The sequence below is a fragment of the Gymnoscopelus braueri genome, assembly GCF_963280865.1.
Source record: "Gymnoscopelus braueri genome assembly, chromosome: 1".
NCBI classification, from domain to species: Eukaryota; Metazoa; Chordata; class Actinopteri; order Myctophiformes; family Myctophidae; genus Gymnoscopelus; species Gymnoscopelus braueri.
The window spans coordinates 50230217-50245216 of record NC_137603.1 but is presented as its reverse complement, the minus strand read 5'-3'; the positions used below and the strand labels follow the sequence as shown (position 1 = coordinate 50245216).

Sequence of the window (15000 nt, the reverse complement as noted above, 5' to 3'; positions counted from 1 at the left end):
TGCTGTCATGAAAACTGTGCATTTTATACTCTCTGAGGAGCTCCTGTTAGAGGAAAACACACTGCTTTACTGCATTCTGAACTTCAATGGCTTTCACACAGAACAGTGAGTGTTGTCATGTGCATTGTGTTATGTCATACATGTCTCTTCAGTGACGATGTCTGGGTCAATACATTTGCTAATATCTTGCAGAAATTGTTTGTGAGCTGAACAGACTTTATATGTACAGTTATATTCAGGGCCACAATACACATGTTATTCAGCTGTGTGACATTGGAAGGCTTTCTCAAATAAATAGATAAAACACACAAACTGGAGGGACAAAAACAATGCTCATATCCAAAAAGCAGTATAGATGTATGTATGTACGTATGTATGCATGTTTGTATGCATATCTCTGTACAGTATTACTGGTATTTGTTTTTAAATAATATGTATTCATTTTATATGTCTTCTAAACTGCACAATGAGTTGTGTATATATATATATTTATATGTATTTATTTATGTATGTATATATATATATATGTATATATATATATATATATATATATATATATATATATATATATATATATATATATATATATATATATATATATATATATATATATATATATATATATATATATATATATATAAAATGTCTTCTGTTTTAACTCTTTATGTGCTAATAAATAACACTCAAAAACTAAAAACTCCAGTGGCCTTGCCTCTAAAATGACCAAATTGCAGGCCTGGTATGTGTAGTAGAGTGAGTTTTATGACTGCGGTCAGCAGGTGGTGACAGCGCACGAAAAAGCACTATTCGCAGCCACACCCCGCCCAGAGCAGCAGAAGAAGTGCCAGGGTTTCTTCCTCTTCCTGTCGCTCAGCTCTCCTCCTCCTCCTTACCAGCCCTCCATCACTCAGTCTGTTCTGCTCTGTCGGCTCAACCAACATCATCATGGCGAATGTTGTCGACACCAAGCTCTACGACATCCTCGGGGTGTCTCCGACCTCCACGGAGAACGAACTCAAGAAGGTAATGATTAGTATCATTAAAAAACAACAAACGATAGAACGTGCGGAAAACGCGGAGGTTTGAAAGACACACACACACACACAACCAGGAAATGCTAGCGTGATGCTTAGCTTAAAATGGCTAACCGCAGACAAATAGCAGATCTACAAGCTCACAACGCGTCGCCTACGCGACGCCTTGTGAGCTTGTAGATCTGCTATTTTGTGTTTGCCGGCTGCGTCACAGGCACCGTGGTACGACGAAACGGTCATATGTCCCCGGCTTTAGCTAGTTAGCATAGTTAAGCACCGCTAAGGCTCGTTTTCATTTTTAAAGTTATTTCCCTTTTTCCTTCCCCCCGAGGAGAATGACATCATTATCAACCGAGAACGGTGTCTTACGTCACCCCTGACGGCAACATATGACGTCATTTTTATCACTGGGGAAATTGGTTACATTTTTTTTTTTTTTTTGCTCGGGTCGAAAATTAAAGTCTCGTGCGACGTGCTAATGTATAAATTGGCCTTGTCCGGTGTTGCCATGTCTGCTTGTTATAAGCAACTTTGGCCGTGTGTTTCTGTAAAGCTGCTTGGAAAATTTGTATTTGCATTTTTTTTTGGCTTGTTTCTAAAGTAGTAATAATAAACGTAATTTGTATAGCACCTTTCATGACATTAAATGCAGCCCAAAGTGCTTTACATGTTAAAAAAAAAAAAAAAAAAAAGATCAACAAAAGAAAAAGAACACAATATTAAACAAGATTTAATAACAATAAGATCAAAAACATGATCAAGAACAAATTAAAAGGAGGCAAGATCTAAATTAAAACAATACAAGAAAATGGCAAGAACATCACTACATCACTTTAGAAGGATTACAGACTCTCTAGACCTATTCAAAATGTAATGTATTAGGCCCATCTACATTCACAGGGAACCACCTGTCACCTATTTAGGTACACTTATATAAGGATTTGACCGCTCGATTTATTGAATTATGTTAGGAGCATCAAGACGGTGTGCGGACCTTTTCCCTTTGTTCACACTTACAGTAAATAAGGAACCACACAGACGCTACCTATTGAAAGATGGACTAAATCTACATTTACAGGGAACCACTAAAAGCAAGAGTAAAATAGTGGGCCGTGATTGCTTTTTATTTAAGCAATCCGTGGTCGTTGCCTGTCTTATATGTAATGCGAGCTTGTGATTATTTTGAAAATGGCAGATCTGCTACGCATTGCGAGCTTGTAGCGATGTTGTGGGCTTAAAACGCTCATGTGGCCTATTATACAGTTGCTTCTTTTGGGCTTTTTTTTCCTAGACCTGCTTGCTTGTTTCTCTCTCAAAAAGTGGCAACACTGGCCTTGTCCTTCCTACTGTAGGTTAGCATAGCTAGCTAGTGGGCCGTTTATACGTTGAAATGATGGTCACAGGGTGTCCGCGAATGTATTAATTGTTTAAACGCGTATTAAAGTCATTTGTCCAAATAAGGCCTTATAAAGGACTTTAAAAACACAACAAAGTCAAAGAAAGAATTGCAGTCACGTTCAAGGGTCTTAAAATGCCACAGACATGACATGTCATGTTTCAAAATGTGTTCTGTTTTGTTTGGTTTTGTTTTGCGGGAAAAAATGGAGGCGTTTGACAAATTAGTTTGAAATAAATTTGAGCTTTCTAAATGAACGTTAACATTGATTATGTTGTTTGTTGTCTTGTTGTCAAGCTAATGCTAGCCGGCTAGTCCTCATGTTAGCATGGGGGTCATCATCAGCTTTAGCTAGCTTACACAGTATCACTGTAATTAGTATTGCGTTACATGTCATGTACATTAAAATAATGCAATACGGTTATACTGTATGAATAACAGTATTGTATTTTAATATTGATCATCAACAGTATGTAAGCATGAATAACAGTATGTAGTACAACATTGTGTAAGCATTACATAGTGTAGGTACTAGATAGGGCTGTCACTATTACACCATTTAAGTTGACGATTAATTGTCATACAAATAATTGCGATAAATGATTTAATTGTGTTTTTGGCATTGGAACATGATGAATAAAACATTTATTTCTGTTTGCCTTTTAGGCTTCGTAATCAAAAATTGCCCAGGGCAGATACGACAAAAAACATAAGTATACAAAGAAGTGACTGACATATTTAATAATTTCATACTTAAATTAAAAAAAATGGAAATAGCTGATCTACAAGCTACCACGCGTCACTGACGCGTTGTGAGCCTGTAGATTTTCTATTTTTGGAAAATGTATGAATAAACATTTTTCAACATGGAAACGACTATGACGATATTATGCCAAATAATTGTGATTAGACGATTATGTAATAATTATGAGTGACAGGATGATTATGTAATAATTGTGAGTGACAGGCCCAGTGTAACTTATAATTATAGCAATTTAAGCTGTAGCATAGTTTATGCTGATCGAAAAGGCATAGACTGAAGCTAACAGCTTGATGTGCCTATCCTTCGTACAAAAAAGCAGTTTCAATGAACGGAAAACAAACACAAAAGTTCAAGAGTTAAGTAATTAATGTGTCTCCTTGGTGTGGGATGAAGATGAGACAGAGCAGCTCATTTTAAAGTTTTGACTCTTGTTCTTTTTGCTTTAAAATGCATTCTTGTTTAACAGTTGCTTTTAGATCAGTGTTTCTCAAAGTGGGGTCCGCCGGGGGTTCCAGGGGGTCCCCAGCTAAATGATTAAAATCAGTTTAACCATTGGTATCAGACATGAAGGCGCTATTGCTAAAGAGTATCAGTGCATTTTACATGAGATCAAGGCGCAAAGAGAGTGTCTGGCATTAGTCTGGCATGGCCAGACTAATGTCACTAATCTGCCGAGGGCTATTTTTTATTGTCGCATTGTCTGGTTTGAACCACATAGTCCACTAAGGGCTGTGTATCTTTCTCAGGTACAATCCACATGCTAGCGCCACAGGGAAAAGTAAAGTCCAAGGCCAGCCTGATGACAGGCTCACAATAGGTCAACCAATTGAACCCTAGGCTAGCGTCCCTCTTCTGGTCCAAACATTTGGCGAAAATAGCAGATATACAAGCTCACAGCGCGTTGTGACGCACTGTGAGCTTGTAGATGGACTGTTTTCGGCAAGACATTTAGTGTAGCCCATAGGCACCCAGTCAACTAAGTATAGGGCTTTAAGTGGTTACCTTATTGTTCATTTGCAAGCGTTTACATCGGCTAATGCTGTAGTTGTCAAGACATTTTGTTACATTTAATTAATCTGTCTGACAACTTTTTAACGTAGCTGGATAGCTATTGGATACACTAACATAAGTAAGCTTGTATTGTATGATTTTAGTTTACTTGGTATAGTTAAGTTGTTTCCCAAGGTTATGTTGTGTGATTGTGTAAACCTTAATGTTAATTAAAATCATATGGAGGTTTACTGTTTAAATTAACATATTTTTTTCCCTCTCCAAGGCATACCGCAAACTGGCAAGAGACACTCACCCTGACAAAAACCCAAATGCTGGTGACAAGGTGAGCATAAATTTGCCATATGACATTGCTCATAACTCGTCTTAATTCCTCTAAACTCCCATAGCTTGTTTTCACTTTAAGCTTTTCACAATTTCACAATAAATGTAGTTCATGAATCAAGAAACACCCTGCCCGTGGCAAGCTGAAAGCTTATGGAGGCTGTACAAAGCACTCTGACGGATTAGTAGCCTAATAAGAAATAAAAGCACGTGTTATAATAAAAGCATGTAACTATGGACTGATGGCATTTCAGAAAATCTCTTGGGGAATGAGCTGGTCATGTGTACTCTAGCATGTGACATGTAATGATCACAGACTTTTAACCCATTCAATCCGGTAACACATCTGTGTAACCACTTTAACCATTATTTTATACTTTGGCTATTCAAAAATTGCAGATATACAAGCTCATAGCGCGTCACTCGGTGCCGCACTCTGAGCTTGTTTATCTGCTTTTGTTTTGAAAAATCGTGAAAATCTATATATTTTTTAAAGCAATTTTTTTTTTAAACGTATGTTGCTATATATATATATATATCGGTGGTTCTCAAACTTTTTCATGTCAAGAACCACACAAAATGATATGTATTTGGCCGCGGACCCCCCCATCTCAAAATATTTTGTTCCAGGGACCCCCCAGAAGCAAAGATTTGAGTTAAAAGAGTATACATTTAAAGATTTGCACACACGTTCACGATTCTTTTCCTCCAAAAATAGCAGATCTACAAGCTCATAGCGCGGCACTCGGTGCCGCGCTATGAGCTGGCACCAGATGGGTAGGGCCGCGTGCATTTTCAGAGTCTGTTTGTGTTCCAGCTTGGATCAATGGAATTTAAGTTCCTATTTATCTGTATCGCAACGAAAACTTGTTTATTGAAAACTCAAAAATTACAATAAAAAAATCACTAAAAAATTAGTATTTAGCCTTAGTTGGGGGCCCATTCGCAATATCCTCACAGCCCACCAGTGGGCCCCGGCCCACAGGTTGAGAATCACTGTCTTAAAGGGACAGTGCCACAATGGCTGGTGAATTTTCAGAATAGTTTTTCTTTAAAAGCTAGCAGTTAAAGCTCAATATTGTGATCGTAATCATTGCTATAGATGGAGTGTTTGCTCAGAAACGGGGGTCTCCCTGTCTCTCAAGCTCTTACATAAAACTGAAAATGTACTTTCAGTTGGGTTGCCAATTTCAGCCAATCAGGAGTGGGTATCCATTTATCAGCTTCAATAAATGTTATTGTCTTCCAGTTGAAATCTGGTCTGCTCATTTCTTTTTCCTGTGAGTTCACGCTCCTGATTGGATAAAATTGGTATCCCCACCTGAAAATCCACGTTCTGTTTAAATAAGAGCTGGAGAGACAGGGAAGACCCCCTGTTACTGAACACTCTATCGCTATCACAATAATAGAGCACTTAACACTTCTTTTAACAACAAAATATCACTTATATAATGGCACTTATAAGTTTGTCCCTCCACCGAACACTAATGGATACATCTGTCTCTCCGCTCTTGTCCTCTCTCCTCTCCAAACCTCCAGTTCAAAGAGATCAGTTTTGCCTATGAGGTTCTGACCAACCCGGAGAAGAAGGAGCTGTATGACCGCTACGGGGAACAAGGCCTCCGGGAAGGAGGGGGGGGTGGAGCCGGGATGGACGACATCTTCTCCCATATCTTTGGAGGCGGCCTGTTTGGTTTCATGGGAGGCCAGGGCCGCGCGCGCAACGGAGGCCGACGGAGAGGAGAAGACATGGTCCATCCACTCAAGTGAGGCTTGGGCTCAGTATTTCCTGGTTTGAAATTGTATTGTCATTTCTATGGATTCGAGGTCTCAGTCGCCACAACTGATTCAGTCATTTGGATTCCATAGAAGCCAGCATGTCTTCTATGTCATGCACCGAATCTACACGCTCACAACAACATGTTGTGTGTAATGGAGATTTTGGGGCTTAGAAGATGGCTGTGGTAGTTTTAGTTTTGGACGGTATCACGTAGCCTGGAATCCAGACTCCATGGATTAAAGTTCTCAGTCGCCACAACTGATTTCAGTCATTTGGATTCTGCAGAACTCTGTCTTCCGAAAATAGCCTATCTACAAGCTCACAACGTTTTGATTATTAGTTATTTTATGATGGAAGAGTATTTAAGGTGTTAAAACTAGCAATAAATTCGATTAAAGAATTTGGAAGCATCTTCCAAAAAATTCTAATGGTCTTGGATATTTCATAAAAGCAAAGGCCTCAATCTGCGACTTCAACTGAAATGCAGCACATATTTTAGAAGAATAGCTAAACTTCATAGTTCTACATGTGCTAACTGTTTAGGAAACCGTGCTAGTGTGGGAGGGCTCCCTTCACTCATTTTCACAAATCACAGGAAAGTTACTTTTCAGTCATGAGACTGATAAGCTTTTTTTTCTCACTTCAATCTCGGCCTGGAATTCATGAGGCAGGACCGGGCACCCAGGAGCCGCTGCTTCTAATTGGTCTATGGGGCGAGACAGAGCCTTCCAATGTAAAATTCAAGTCGCTTCCTGACTTGCTTACGTAATTGGTGACTTTTGGAAATCCAGCTCAAATAGGACGATGGCCAGACGGAGAAGCGAAGTAAAAAAATAAACGCTGAACGAGCGCTTCAGGCTGGATTCCAGACTAGGTGTCACCTGGAATGTGAGCAAAATTTCCACATTTTAGAATTGTAAATAAATGAGCCATTTTCCTTTCCCACCAGGGTGTCCATGGAAGACCTCTACAATGGCAAAACAACCAAACTACAGCTTAGCAAGAATGTTCTGTGTAGCAGTTGTAATGGGTAAGTTAAATGATTAAATGTGGCCTATTTTAGCCCTAGTTCATCATGTATTTTGATTATTGGTACCGGTCATTAGTCATTTCTGTGTATATTTAAGTTCTTGTCATATCTGCCCTGTGCAGTTTGTGTGTAAAGCCAAACAGAAATGTAATTTTTATTCATATGTTCCAAAATTCAATACCAAAAACACAATTGAATCATTAATTGCAATTATTTGGGTGACAATTAATTGTCAAGTAACATTTCATAATCGTGACAGCCCTAATGTAGAGATGTACTATTAATGTGTGTGTGTGTGTGTGTGTGATTGCAGGCAGGGGGGGAAGACAGGGGCTGTACAGAAGTGTGTGACCTGTAGGGGGCGTGGTATGCGCATCATGATCAGACAGCTGGCTCCAGGGATGGTGCAACAGATGCAGTCTGTGTGCACAGACTGCAATGGAGAAGGTATTCATTCATACAAGCATGACTCACTGTGTGGAGTTATTACTATTATGATTGAGCAGATGACTCAGTGTTGAGTTATTGACTGTTGATATGACTCAGTGTTGAGATGTAAATGCGAATATTAAAAACATATTTGTCACAATTAAACCACTTTCAGCCAGGTGTCCGGGTTTTGGGCATGTCGTAAATGAGAAAATGTCTAAATTATTTGAAAATACCACATCTATGGGCTCACAACTCATCAGGACCTGAGCTTGTGGGCAAAAACACTGAATGTTGCTTTTTGTTTGCCTTTAATATACTTAACATAGAGCACTTTTTTGTTGGGTACTGGGTAGATAGAAAATAATCATCATTCAAATACGATACGATATTTTATTATCAGCTTTCACTGGAATTTGTCTTGCGACACCCATAGTATGCAACACATTTGACACAAAGAAAAACGAATGCATTCATACATGAAGACAAGCGCAATGATGTCCACTGTGCTGCTTACCCCTGGCCAGATTCTAAATGTAGCCTCAAAATCGACTGATGAACAAAGGGCTTCTGTAGTCTTACCTTATTGAGTTTTGGACCTTTTTGTATGTCATTTTTTGAAGGTAGCAACTTGTATTTCCCATTCAAAACATGGCTTGTGTTTGAAGTGAAATTCCTTTCCAACCTTAGTGTACTGCTATTATATGAATGCCTCAAGTGGTTGGACAACAATCTTTGAACACGTGTTCAGTTGTTGCAGCAGTTTTGACTTAAAGGCAACAGACAAACATCCATACCAGGTGGTACTGAAAGTAAATTCTTTGCTTTCCTGTGCAGGTGAGGTGATCAGTGAGAAGGACCGCTGTAAAAAGTGCGAGGGGAAGAAGGTGCTCAAAGAGGTGAAGATTCTAGAGGTTCACGTGGACAAAGGCATGAAGCACGGACAGAAGATCACTTTCGGAGGAGAGGCCGACCAGGCGCCTGCCGTGGAACCCGGCGATATCGTCCTGGTCCTGCAGGAGAAGGAACACGATGTATGTCCAGAGAAAGCATTTACTCCTTCATTTAACGCAGTGGTTCTCAAAGTGGGGTGCGGGAACCCCCAGGGATTCCAGGGGGTCCCCAGCTAAATTAGTGATGGTTGGGAATCAAATGGACCTTTAACGGATCTTTAGCTCATAGAGTTATGGGGGTCCGTGGTCTAAAAATAACAGAAACATGATTGTGTCAAAGATCGTGTCCAACCTAGACATAGGATCTAAATGTCTCAGTAGAAGAGCAGGGAGACCAAATAATACCACAGCAAACCGTACAGATTGGGCAAAATAACAATTTATTCACAAAAAAAAAAAAAAAAGCTTTTCCAAAAAGCCGCACAAAATAAGTGTTGGTGGGTATTATTACATCTATGGATAAAATGAAGAGTCCTGAGGCCTAAATGCTTGGCCTGCTGGCGGTTATGCTAATTACTAGGTTTGGGGGTTAAGGTCTGCGTTGATACATTTCATTTTAGGCCTTCATCTGAATTCTTATCCAAGTTGGATAGTTTTTATGCAGTCTGTAACAGGCTAAGGAATGTGATTCAAAACAGATTTTCTAAAATCTGTTTCTATGGGGTTCAGACCGCATGAAAATCCATATCTGGATTCCAATCTGGATAGGCCACAAATTGGATTTGGGCTGCCAGTGTGAACAGGGCCCAGTGCATTTGTTTTCCTTGACAATTGGAACATGCTAGCAGTTTCTTTTGAACAATCCTGATGCCATGTTTTGCTTATAATAGGTTTTAACTTTTTTTTGTTCCGTCTCTTTTGTGCAGACATTCAGGCGAGAGGCCAACGACATTCACATGACCCATAAGATTGGCTTGGTGGAGGCGCTGTGTGGCTTCCAGTTCACCTTGAAGCACTTAGACAGCAGACAGATTGTCATCAAGTACCCTGCTGGCAAAGTCATCCAGCCAGGTTAGTCTTTTTGTGTGTTTACAGCCTAGTTCTGACCACAGATTTGCAAAGAGACAAAACCATCCGATCTATATTTCGGTGTACGGTGGTGTCGCATTTTGAAAAGAACTGAGGGTTCAGGGCTTGAGGATTTAGGGATGCATTGGAATTGGCCCACTGTTTAACATGATGCACTGTGTTGTCCAGGTTCAGTGAGGGTGGTCCGAGGCGAGGGCATGCCACAGTACCGCAATCCCTTTGAGAAAGGAGACCTGTACATCAAGTTTGACGTCCAGTTCCCTGACAACAACTGGATCAGTCCTGAGAAACTCACGGTAAGACGCTGCATGTTGGCACTGATTTGTATACATTATATAAATAACATTCTGTCTACTGTAAGACTCACTAATATATCAAACTGTCCAACTAGTGAATACATACTGTTAACTCTATTACTGTTAATTAGCAGTACAATTCTGCGAGTTACCGGAAAAATTGCTGAAAGGGATTAGGCGTTGTTGGCAAATGCTGTATGTTGGCGGCTGAGCAAATGTGTCCGTGTAAACCACATGAGCACATGTAAACCAGTCATCAGTGACAGTTTTTTTGTTTTCAGCTGGATTCAGGGCTCCTAACATCAGTAGGATGATAAGTAAGAGAAATGTTTTCTGTAAAAAAAAGAAAAGAAACGCAGCTGTGTAAAAATTGTTGGGCTATTTGCCAAATCCACATTTCAGTTAAAACATTTGTAATATCAAAAATACGCTTTTTAAATGTGTAAATCTTTCCCCATAAGATACAGTATGTCACAAGGTAAACGTGAGAGAATATTAGTTTCCATTAGGACAGATTGAAAATACTTAATACGTGACATTTAACCACTTGAACCCCTGCATCCCTATTCTGGGGGCAACATTCACCAACGTCCTGTTGTGAGCTTTTGGATTGGCTATTTTTGGCAAAGATTTGGTTTCCTGTGTAGATCGAAAAAAAGAACGCACCAAGTACAGTGCAACTCAGGTCCGTTTTACTAAGTAAAGTGGGTCTAAGTGGTAAAACTGATGTGATATTGGTAAATTCCAAATATTATCAAAGTATTCTGCGGTTCCCCCTGGACTTGCTTCACTGCACCCTAGGGTGCCACGGCCCTCACTTTGAGAAACCCTGCTCTACAGAAGGTCCCAAGGGAGGTGGCCAAAGAACAACATGAGAGATGATTGTGAGGGAGTTGTAGCAGACATGAGATAAAACCTAGACCATAGACAATAAGTCCTGTTCCAGTTGTGTGTCCTTGACACACAGAATGTATTCACAAGACAGACTGTCTACAATTAGACAAAGGACTTCTTTGTCTGCACAGTGTAACATCTTAAGCATCATATCCAGGCCTCAGTCATATCAAAACGTCTGTTACTCCCTCCTCACTGGCCTCTCGCCATGCTCACTGAAGCCCCTCCCAAGTTGTCCAGAATGACTCGGCACACCTGCTCTTCAACCATCCAACATTTTCACGTTTCCCTCCTTTTCCGTTCCCGGTTGCTGCCCGCACAGAGTACAAAACACTGATGTTGGCCGACAAGGCAACCAAAGGCACGGCACACCCATACCTCCATAGCCTGACCGAAAACCGTACAACCCCTCCTGCTCGGGAATGGACCCTTACGGGTCTGTGAGTGTACATATGTAACCAAATGGACCTTGAAATCTAAACGTTTGAGAACCACTGGTATCATAATTGTATAGCAGACGCGAAGTCCACATACCAGCCGGAAACCGATTCTGGAAACGGTTCCAAATGTGATGCAACCGATTCCGGTTCCATAATGTTGGATCCGGTTCCTCATGTCCCTGATCCCAACCCTAAGTAGCGTGTTGACCTGTGATCTTTCTCTTCCTTATAGGAGTTGGAGGACCTGCTACCCTCGCGGTCCGAGGCGCCCATCATCACGGGTGACACGGAGGAGGTTGACCTGCAGGACTACGACAGCAGCCAGGGCTCGGGGAGCGGCGGACGCAGAGAGGCCTACAACGACAGCGACGACGAAGAAGAGGGAGCAGGCCACCACGGACCTGGAGTGCAGTGTGCGCACCAATAGTCCTTCATATAAACACATAGCCGCAAGCAACTTGGATGCTAACTGCATCCAAGTTGCAATACCCTCCATTGGCAGCCCATTCATGAGACTGAAAAATCCCATCCGATTGTATGTACGGACAGCTTGGGATCTCCTGTCAAGTCATTGTTCATTTTATGGGCAGCTATGTCAATAAACTCTTTGCAACTGATGTGTCCGCATCCTGCATATGTGCAATTTAAAAACGGGTGGTCTACGCAGAACATTGAGTGATTTACGAGTGCCTCAAAACTCGAACAAAGAGAAAATCTCAGGTGCATGGAGTTTATTGACAGAAAGTTGCTCATAACATGAAAAGGCGGATTATTTTATGTCAATAGTCTTGACACAGACAAAGTGGACAATCCCAGCTGTCCGTTCAGGTGAAATATTGGTGAGTTTATCGTCATTTAATACAATCAGATTTCTGTTTTCATGATTGGACTGTCAATGGAGGGTATTGCAACTTGGATGCAGATATGATCGAAGTTGCTTGCGGATAATTCATATATACACACACGCAACCAACCACACTGAACTCCCGCCCTACTTCAGGGGAAAATGTATGTATACGAGTTTCACTGCAGAGTAAGCGGGACGTGGGATCAGAAAGCCCCAGGCCACAACGCTGAGGACTAAAAGCCGGCTTTATACTAGTTGTGCAACGGTGTAGCGCACAGAAAATAGCTGATATACAAGCTCACAAACTCGTCGCAGTGCGACATTTCGTGAGCTTTTGATCTGGGTTAAGTTCGGTGGTCCTTAAATGATCTGGGTCTAGGAGAACGGACATATTAAAATTGATTCAGATATTTTGATTTGACATAGATTTGTTTCTTACCAGACGCTTGTGGAAGCACTTGCTGCGAAAAACGTGATCAAGTTAACACTCTTTATGAGACTAAAACCAAGAAAATCTTTTACAAAATGTCTTGAATGCAGTGAAACTTGCTGTCCTTTTCTCGTCCACTTAAGATTCTCATGTTATGTCATGGGTAATTGGGGACTCTGTACCGACCGCGTTATTAATAATAATTATTAAATTTCCTTATCTGATCCCCACTGTTCCTCATCTAAGCGCTTTCCAACTTGCCCTGCGGTAAAATCCACATCACATTTAGGAAAAGGGGCATTTTCTTGTTTGACTGATTTTGTATTTTGTTTGCGCAGTATTTACACAAAATTTAAAACGAAAAAAAGGCAAACGAAAAAGTGTGTGCAGACGTTCAGTTGGGTGACGTGTACCAGAAGGAACACAAGGAGGAAAAAAACATACTTTTAGGCTGTTTGTGTCTCTTTGATGCTTTACCTTTTTTCGTTTATTTGTAGGTTTTTACTTTTCTCTTTCCTTTCTATATATTTTAAGTTCAAACTGAACAATGGATATTATTGTGTATAATATGATGGAACTCTGATTGTCATTGAGCTTTATCAGCTGCTGTTATTCAAAGTGGTGTGATTCTTTTGGAATAAAATTAAACAATAAAATTCAGATGACAAACGTTACCATGACTTGTCTGTGAGACCAGAATGTTAAAGACCACGTTTGCTAAATGTTTGTCACTTAGGCGTGTTTTTCTTGACCACAACAATGTTAGGTGGCAGGTTATTTAGACCGATGCTAGGTCGTTCATTGTTTACCTGGTTTCCTATAGTTTCAATGTTCTGATTATTTTGATAGTACTGTATATTGTAGCTACTGTAGGTTCTTGGTTTACCTGTGATATTAGTTTCCAGAGGCACTACACTGTCGCTCTGCATTCTATGTATGCGTTTACCTTGCTTATAAGTCGCTCTGGATAGGCTGCTAATTGCCTTGTATGTCCTTTCCAAGGCCACTAGGTGGTGCCCTGGCACAAGTTCCAAAGTGTCTCATTGGTGTGTGGAGGAGGTAGCCTCACATGGCCAGACTATATCACAAGATTATTTTTTTTTACACTGCCAGATTCGTCTGGTCCCTGGCTAGTGTGGAGGGTCCTGTGAAATCACAGATTTTGTTTGTTTCGGCTGCTTCCAATTCCAATTTGTAAATGTAAAGTTTTCAAGTAATTGTAGTGGAGTGAAAGTGCAATATTGTCTCTGAAATGATGTGGTCGAGTAGAAGTAAAAGTATTGATAATGGGAAATACTCCAGTAAAGTGAAAGTACCTAAAAAGTGTACTTAAGTACAGTACTTGAGTGAATGTCCTTAGTTACTTTACACCACTGGCATCCCTATTCCCAGGATAACATCTGCCAAAAGGGAAAAAAAGAGCTGACAAAGTACAGAGCCAAAGGTCAAGTTTACAAAGTATTGAGGGTTTAGGGCGCGCTCCCACCGCACTTTTATTTTACCTCTGGGGTGGAATCTGCCAATGCTTTGTCAATGTAAATGCGTGGATTGATTCACACAAGAGCGGATCTTTCCGCATGTCGCGCAGACCGTGAGTTTATCCGCTCTACACGACTTGTCCATTTGAAGCATATAACTGCTGGAGTGAGAGACTATTGGCTGGAGGCGAGAGCTGATTTTCCAATCGGGTGAATCGAAGGCGGACCGTCCCAAGACTCAGGAAGCACCATGGTGCTCAAGGCAGAAGGCGGTGCGGGCTACGGGGAGGGTCCTGAAAGTGAGTGACAGGGGGGTCACTCCCGTTTTTTAGAATCCGCTGGCTGCAAAAAACTGGCCGCGCACAACCTGCGTTTAACAGCAGCCGACCATGTTTTGGTGGGAGCGCGCCCTTAGAGTTGAAGTGTCTGAAAATAGGCCTACACATCAAAATGAATCCAACAAAGAAAATATGTGTAAACAAAATAAGCAAAATACATCAATTTACAAAACATCTGCTGTCAAACAAGTCTGAAGCTCTGAAAATGTTTAAACCGCAACACAATGTTATACAATAATATCTATGTAGTGGGGGTCCCTGCTTCATCTCTCTCAGCTAAGCTGGCCTTGGACTGGAAAACGTTGAAGACCCCTGACACAAAGGGTTTATTGTGGTCAGTGAATGGAGTGTTATCAGAGATCTTCAGAGGTAGCAGTGGCGGAAGAAGTACTCAAGTTTTTTACTTAAGTAAAAGTATCAATATTGCAATGTAGAAATACTCTGTTACAAGTAAAAGTACGGAATTCTAAATTTACTTGAGTAAAAGTATAAAAGTATTGGTATAAAAATGTACTTAAAGTACCACAT

At 40.7% G+C, this 15000-nt stretch overlaps 1 protein-coding gene across 1 annotated transcript; it reads left to right on the top strand.

The window, feature by feature from the left end:
- Nucleotides 1-884: 884 nt before the first annotated feature.
- dnaja2a (DnaJ heat shock protein family (Hsp40) member A2a) lies at nucleotides 885-13330 on the top strand. The gene is made up of 9 exons (XM_080439635.1): nucleotides 885-1023; nucleotides 4470-4529; nucleotides 6068-6294; nucleotides 7258-7338; nucleotides 7652-7785; nucleotides 8605-8801; nucleotides 9587-9731; nucleotides 9918-10045; nucleotides 11612-13330. Exons 1-9 carry the CDS (start codon nucleotides 946-948, stop codon nucleotides 11804-11806), a joined length of 1245 nt encoding a protein of 414 aa, XP_080295761.1. The 5' UTR covers nucleotides 885-945; the 3' UTR covers nucleotides 11807-13330.
- The last annotated feature ends 1670 nt before the right edge of the window (nucleotides 13331-15000 follow it).

Coding starts and splice junctions, on each gene's coding strand:
- dnaja2a (XM_080439635.1), top strand. CDS start 946: ATGGCGAATGTTGTCGACACCAAGCTCTACGACATCCTCGGGGTGTCT. Junction 7,786..8,604: donor CACAGACTGCAATGGAGAAG/GTATTCATTCAT, acceptor TTTCCTGTGCAG/GTGAGGTGATCAGTGAGAAG. Junction 9,732..9,917: donor TGGCAAAGTCATCCAGCCAG/GTTAGTCTTTTT, acceptor TGTGTTGTCCAG/GTTCAGTGAGGGTGGTCCGA.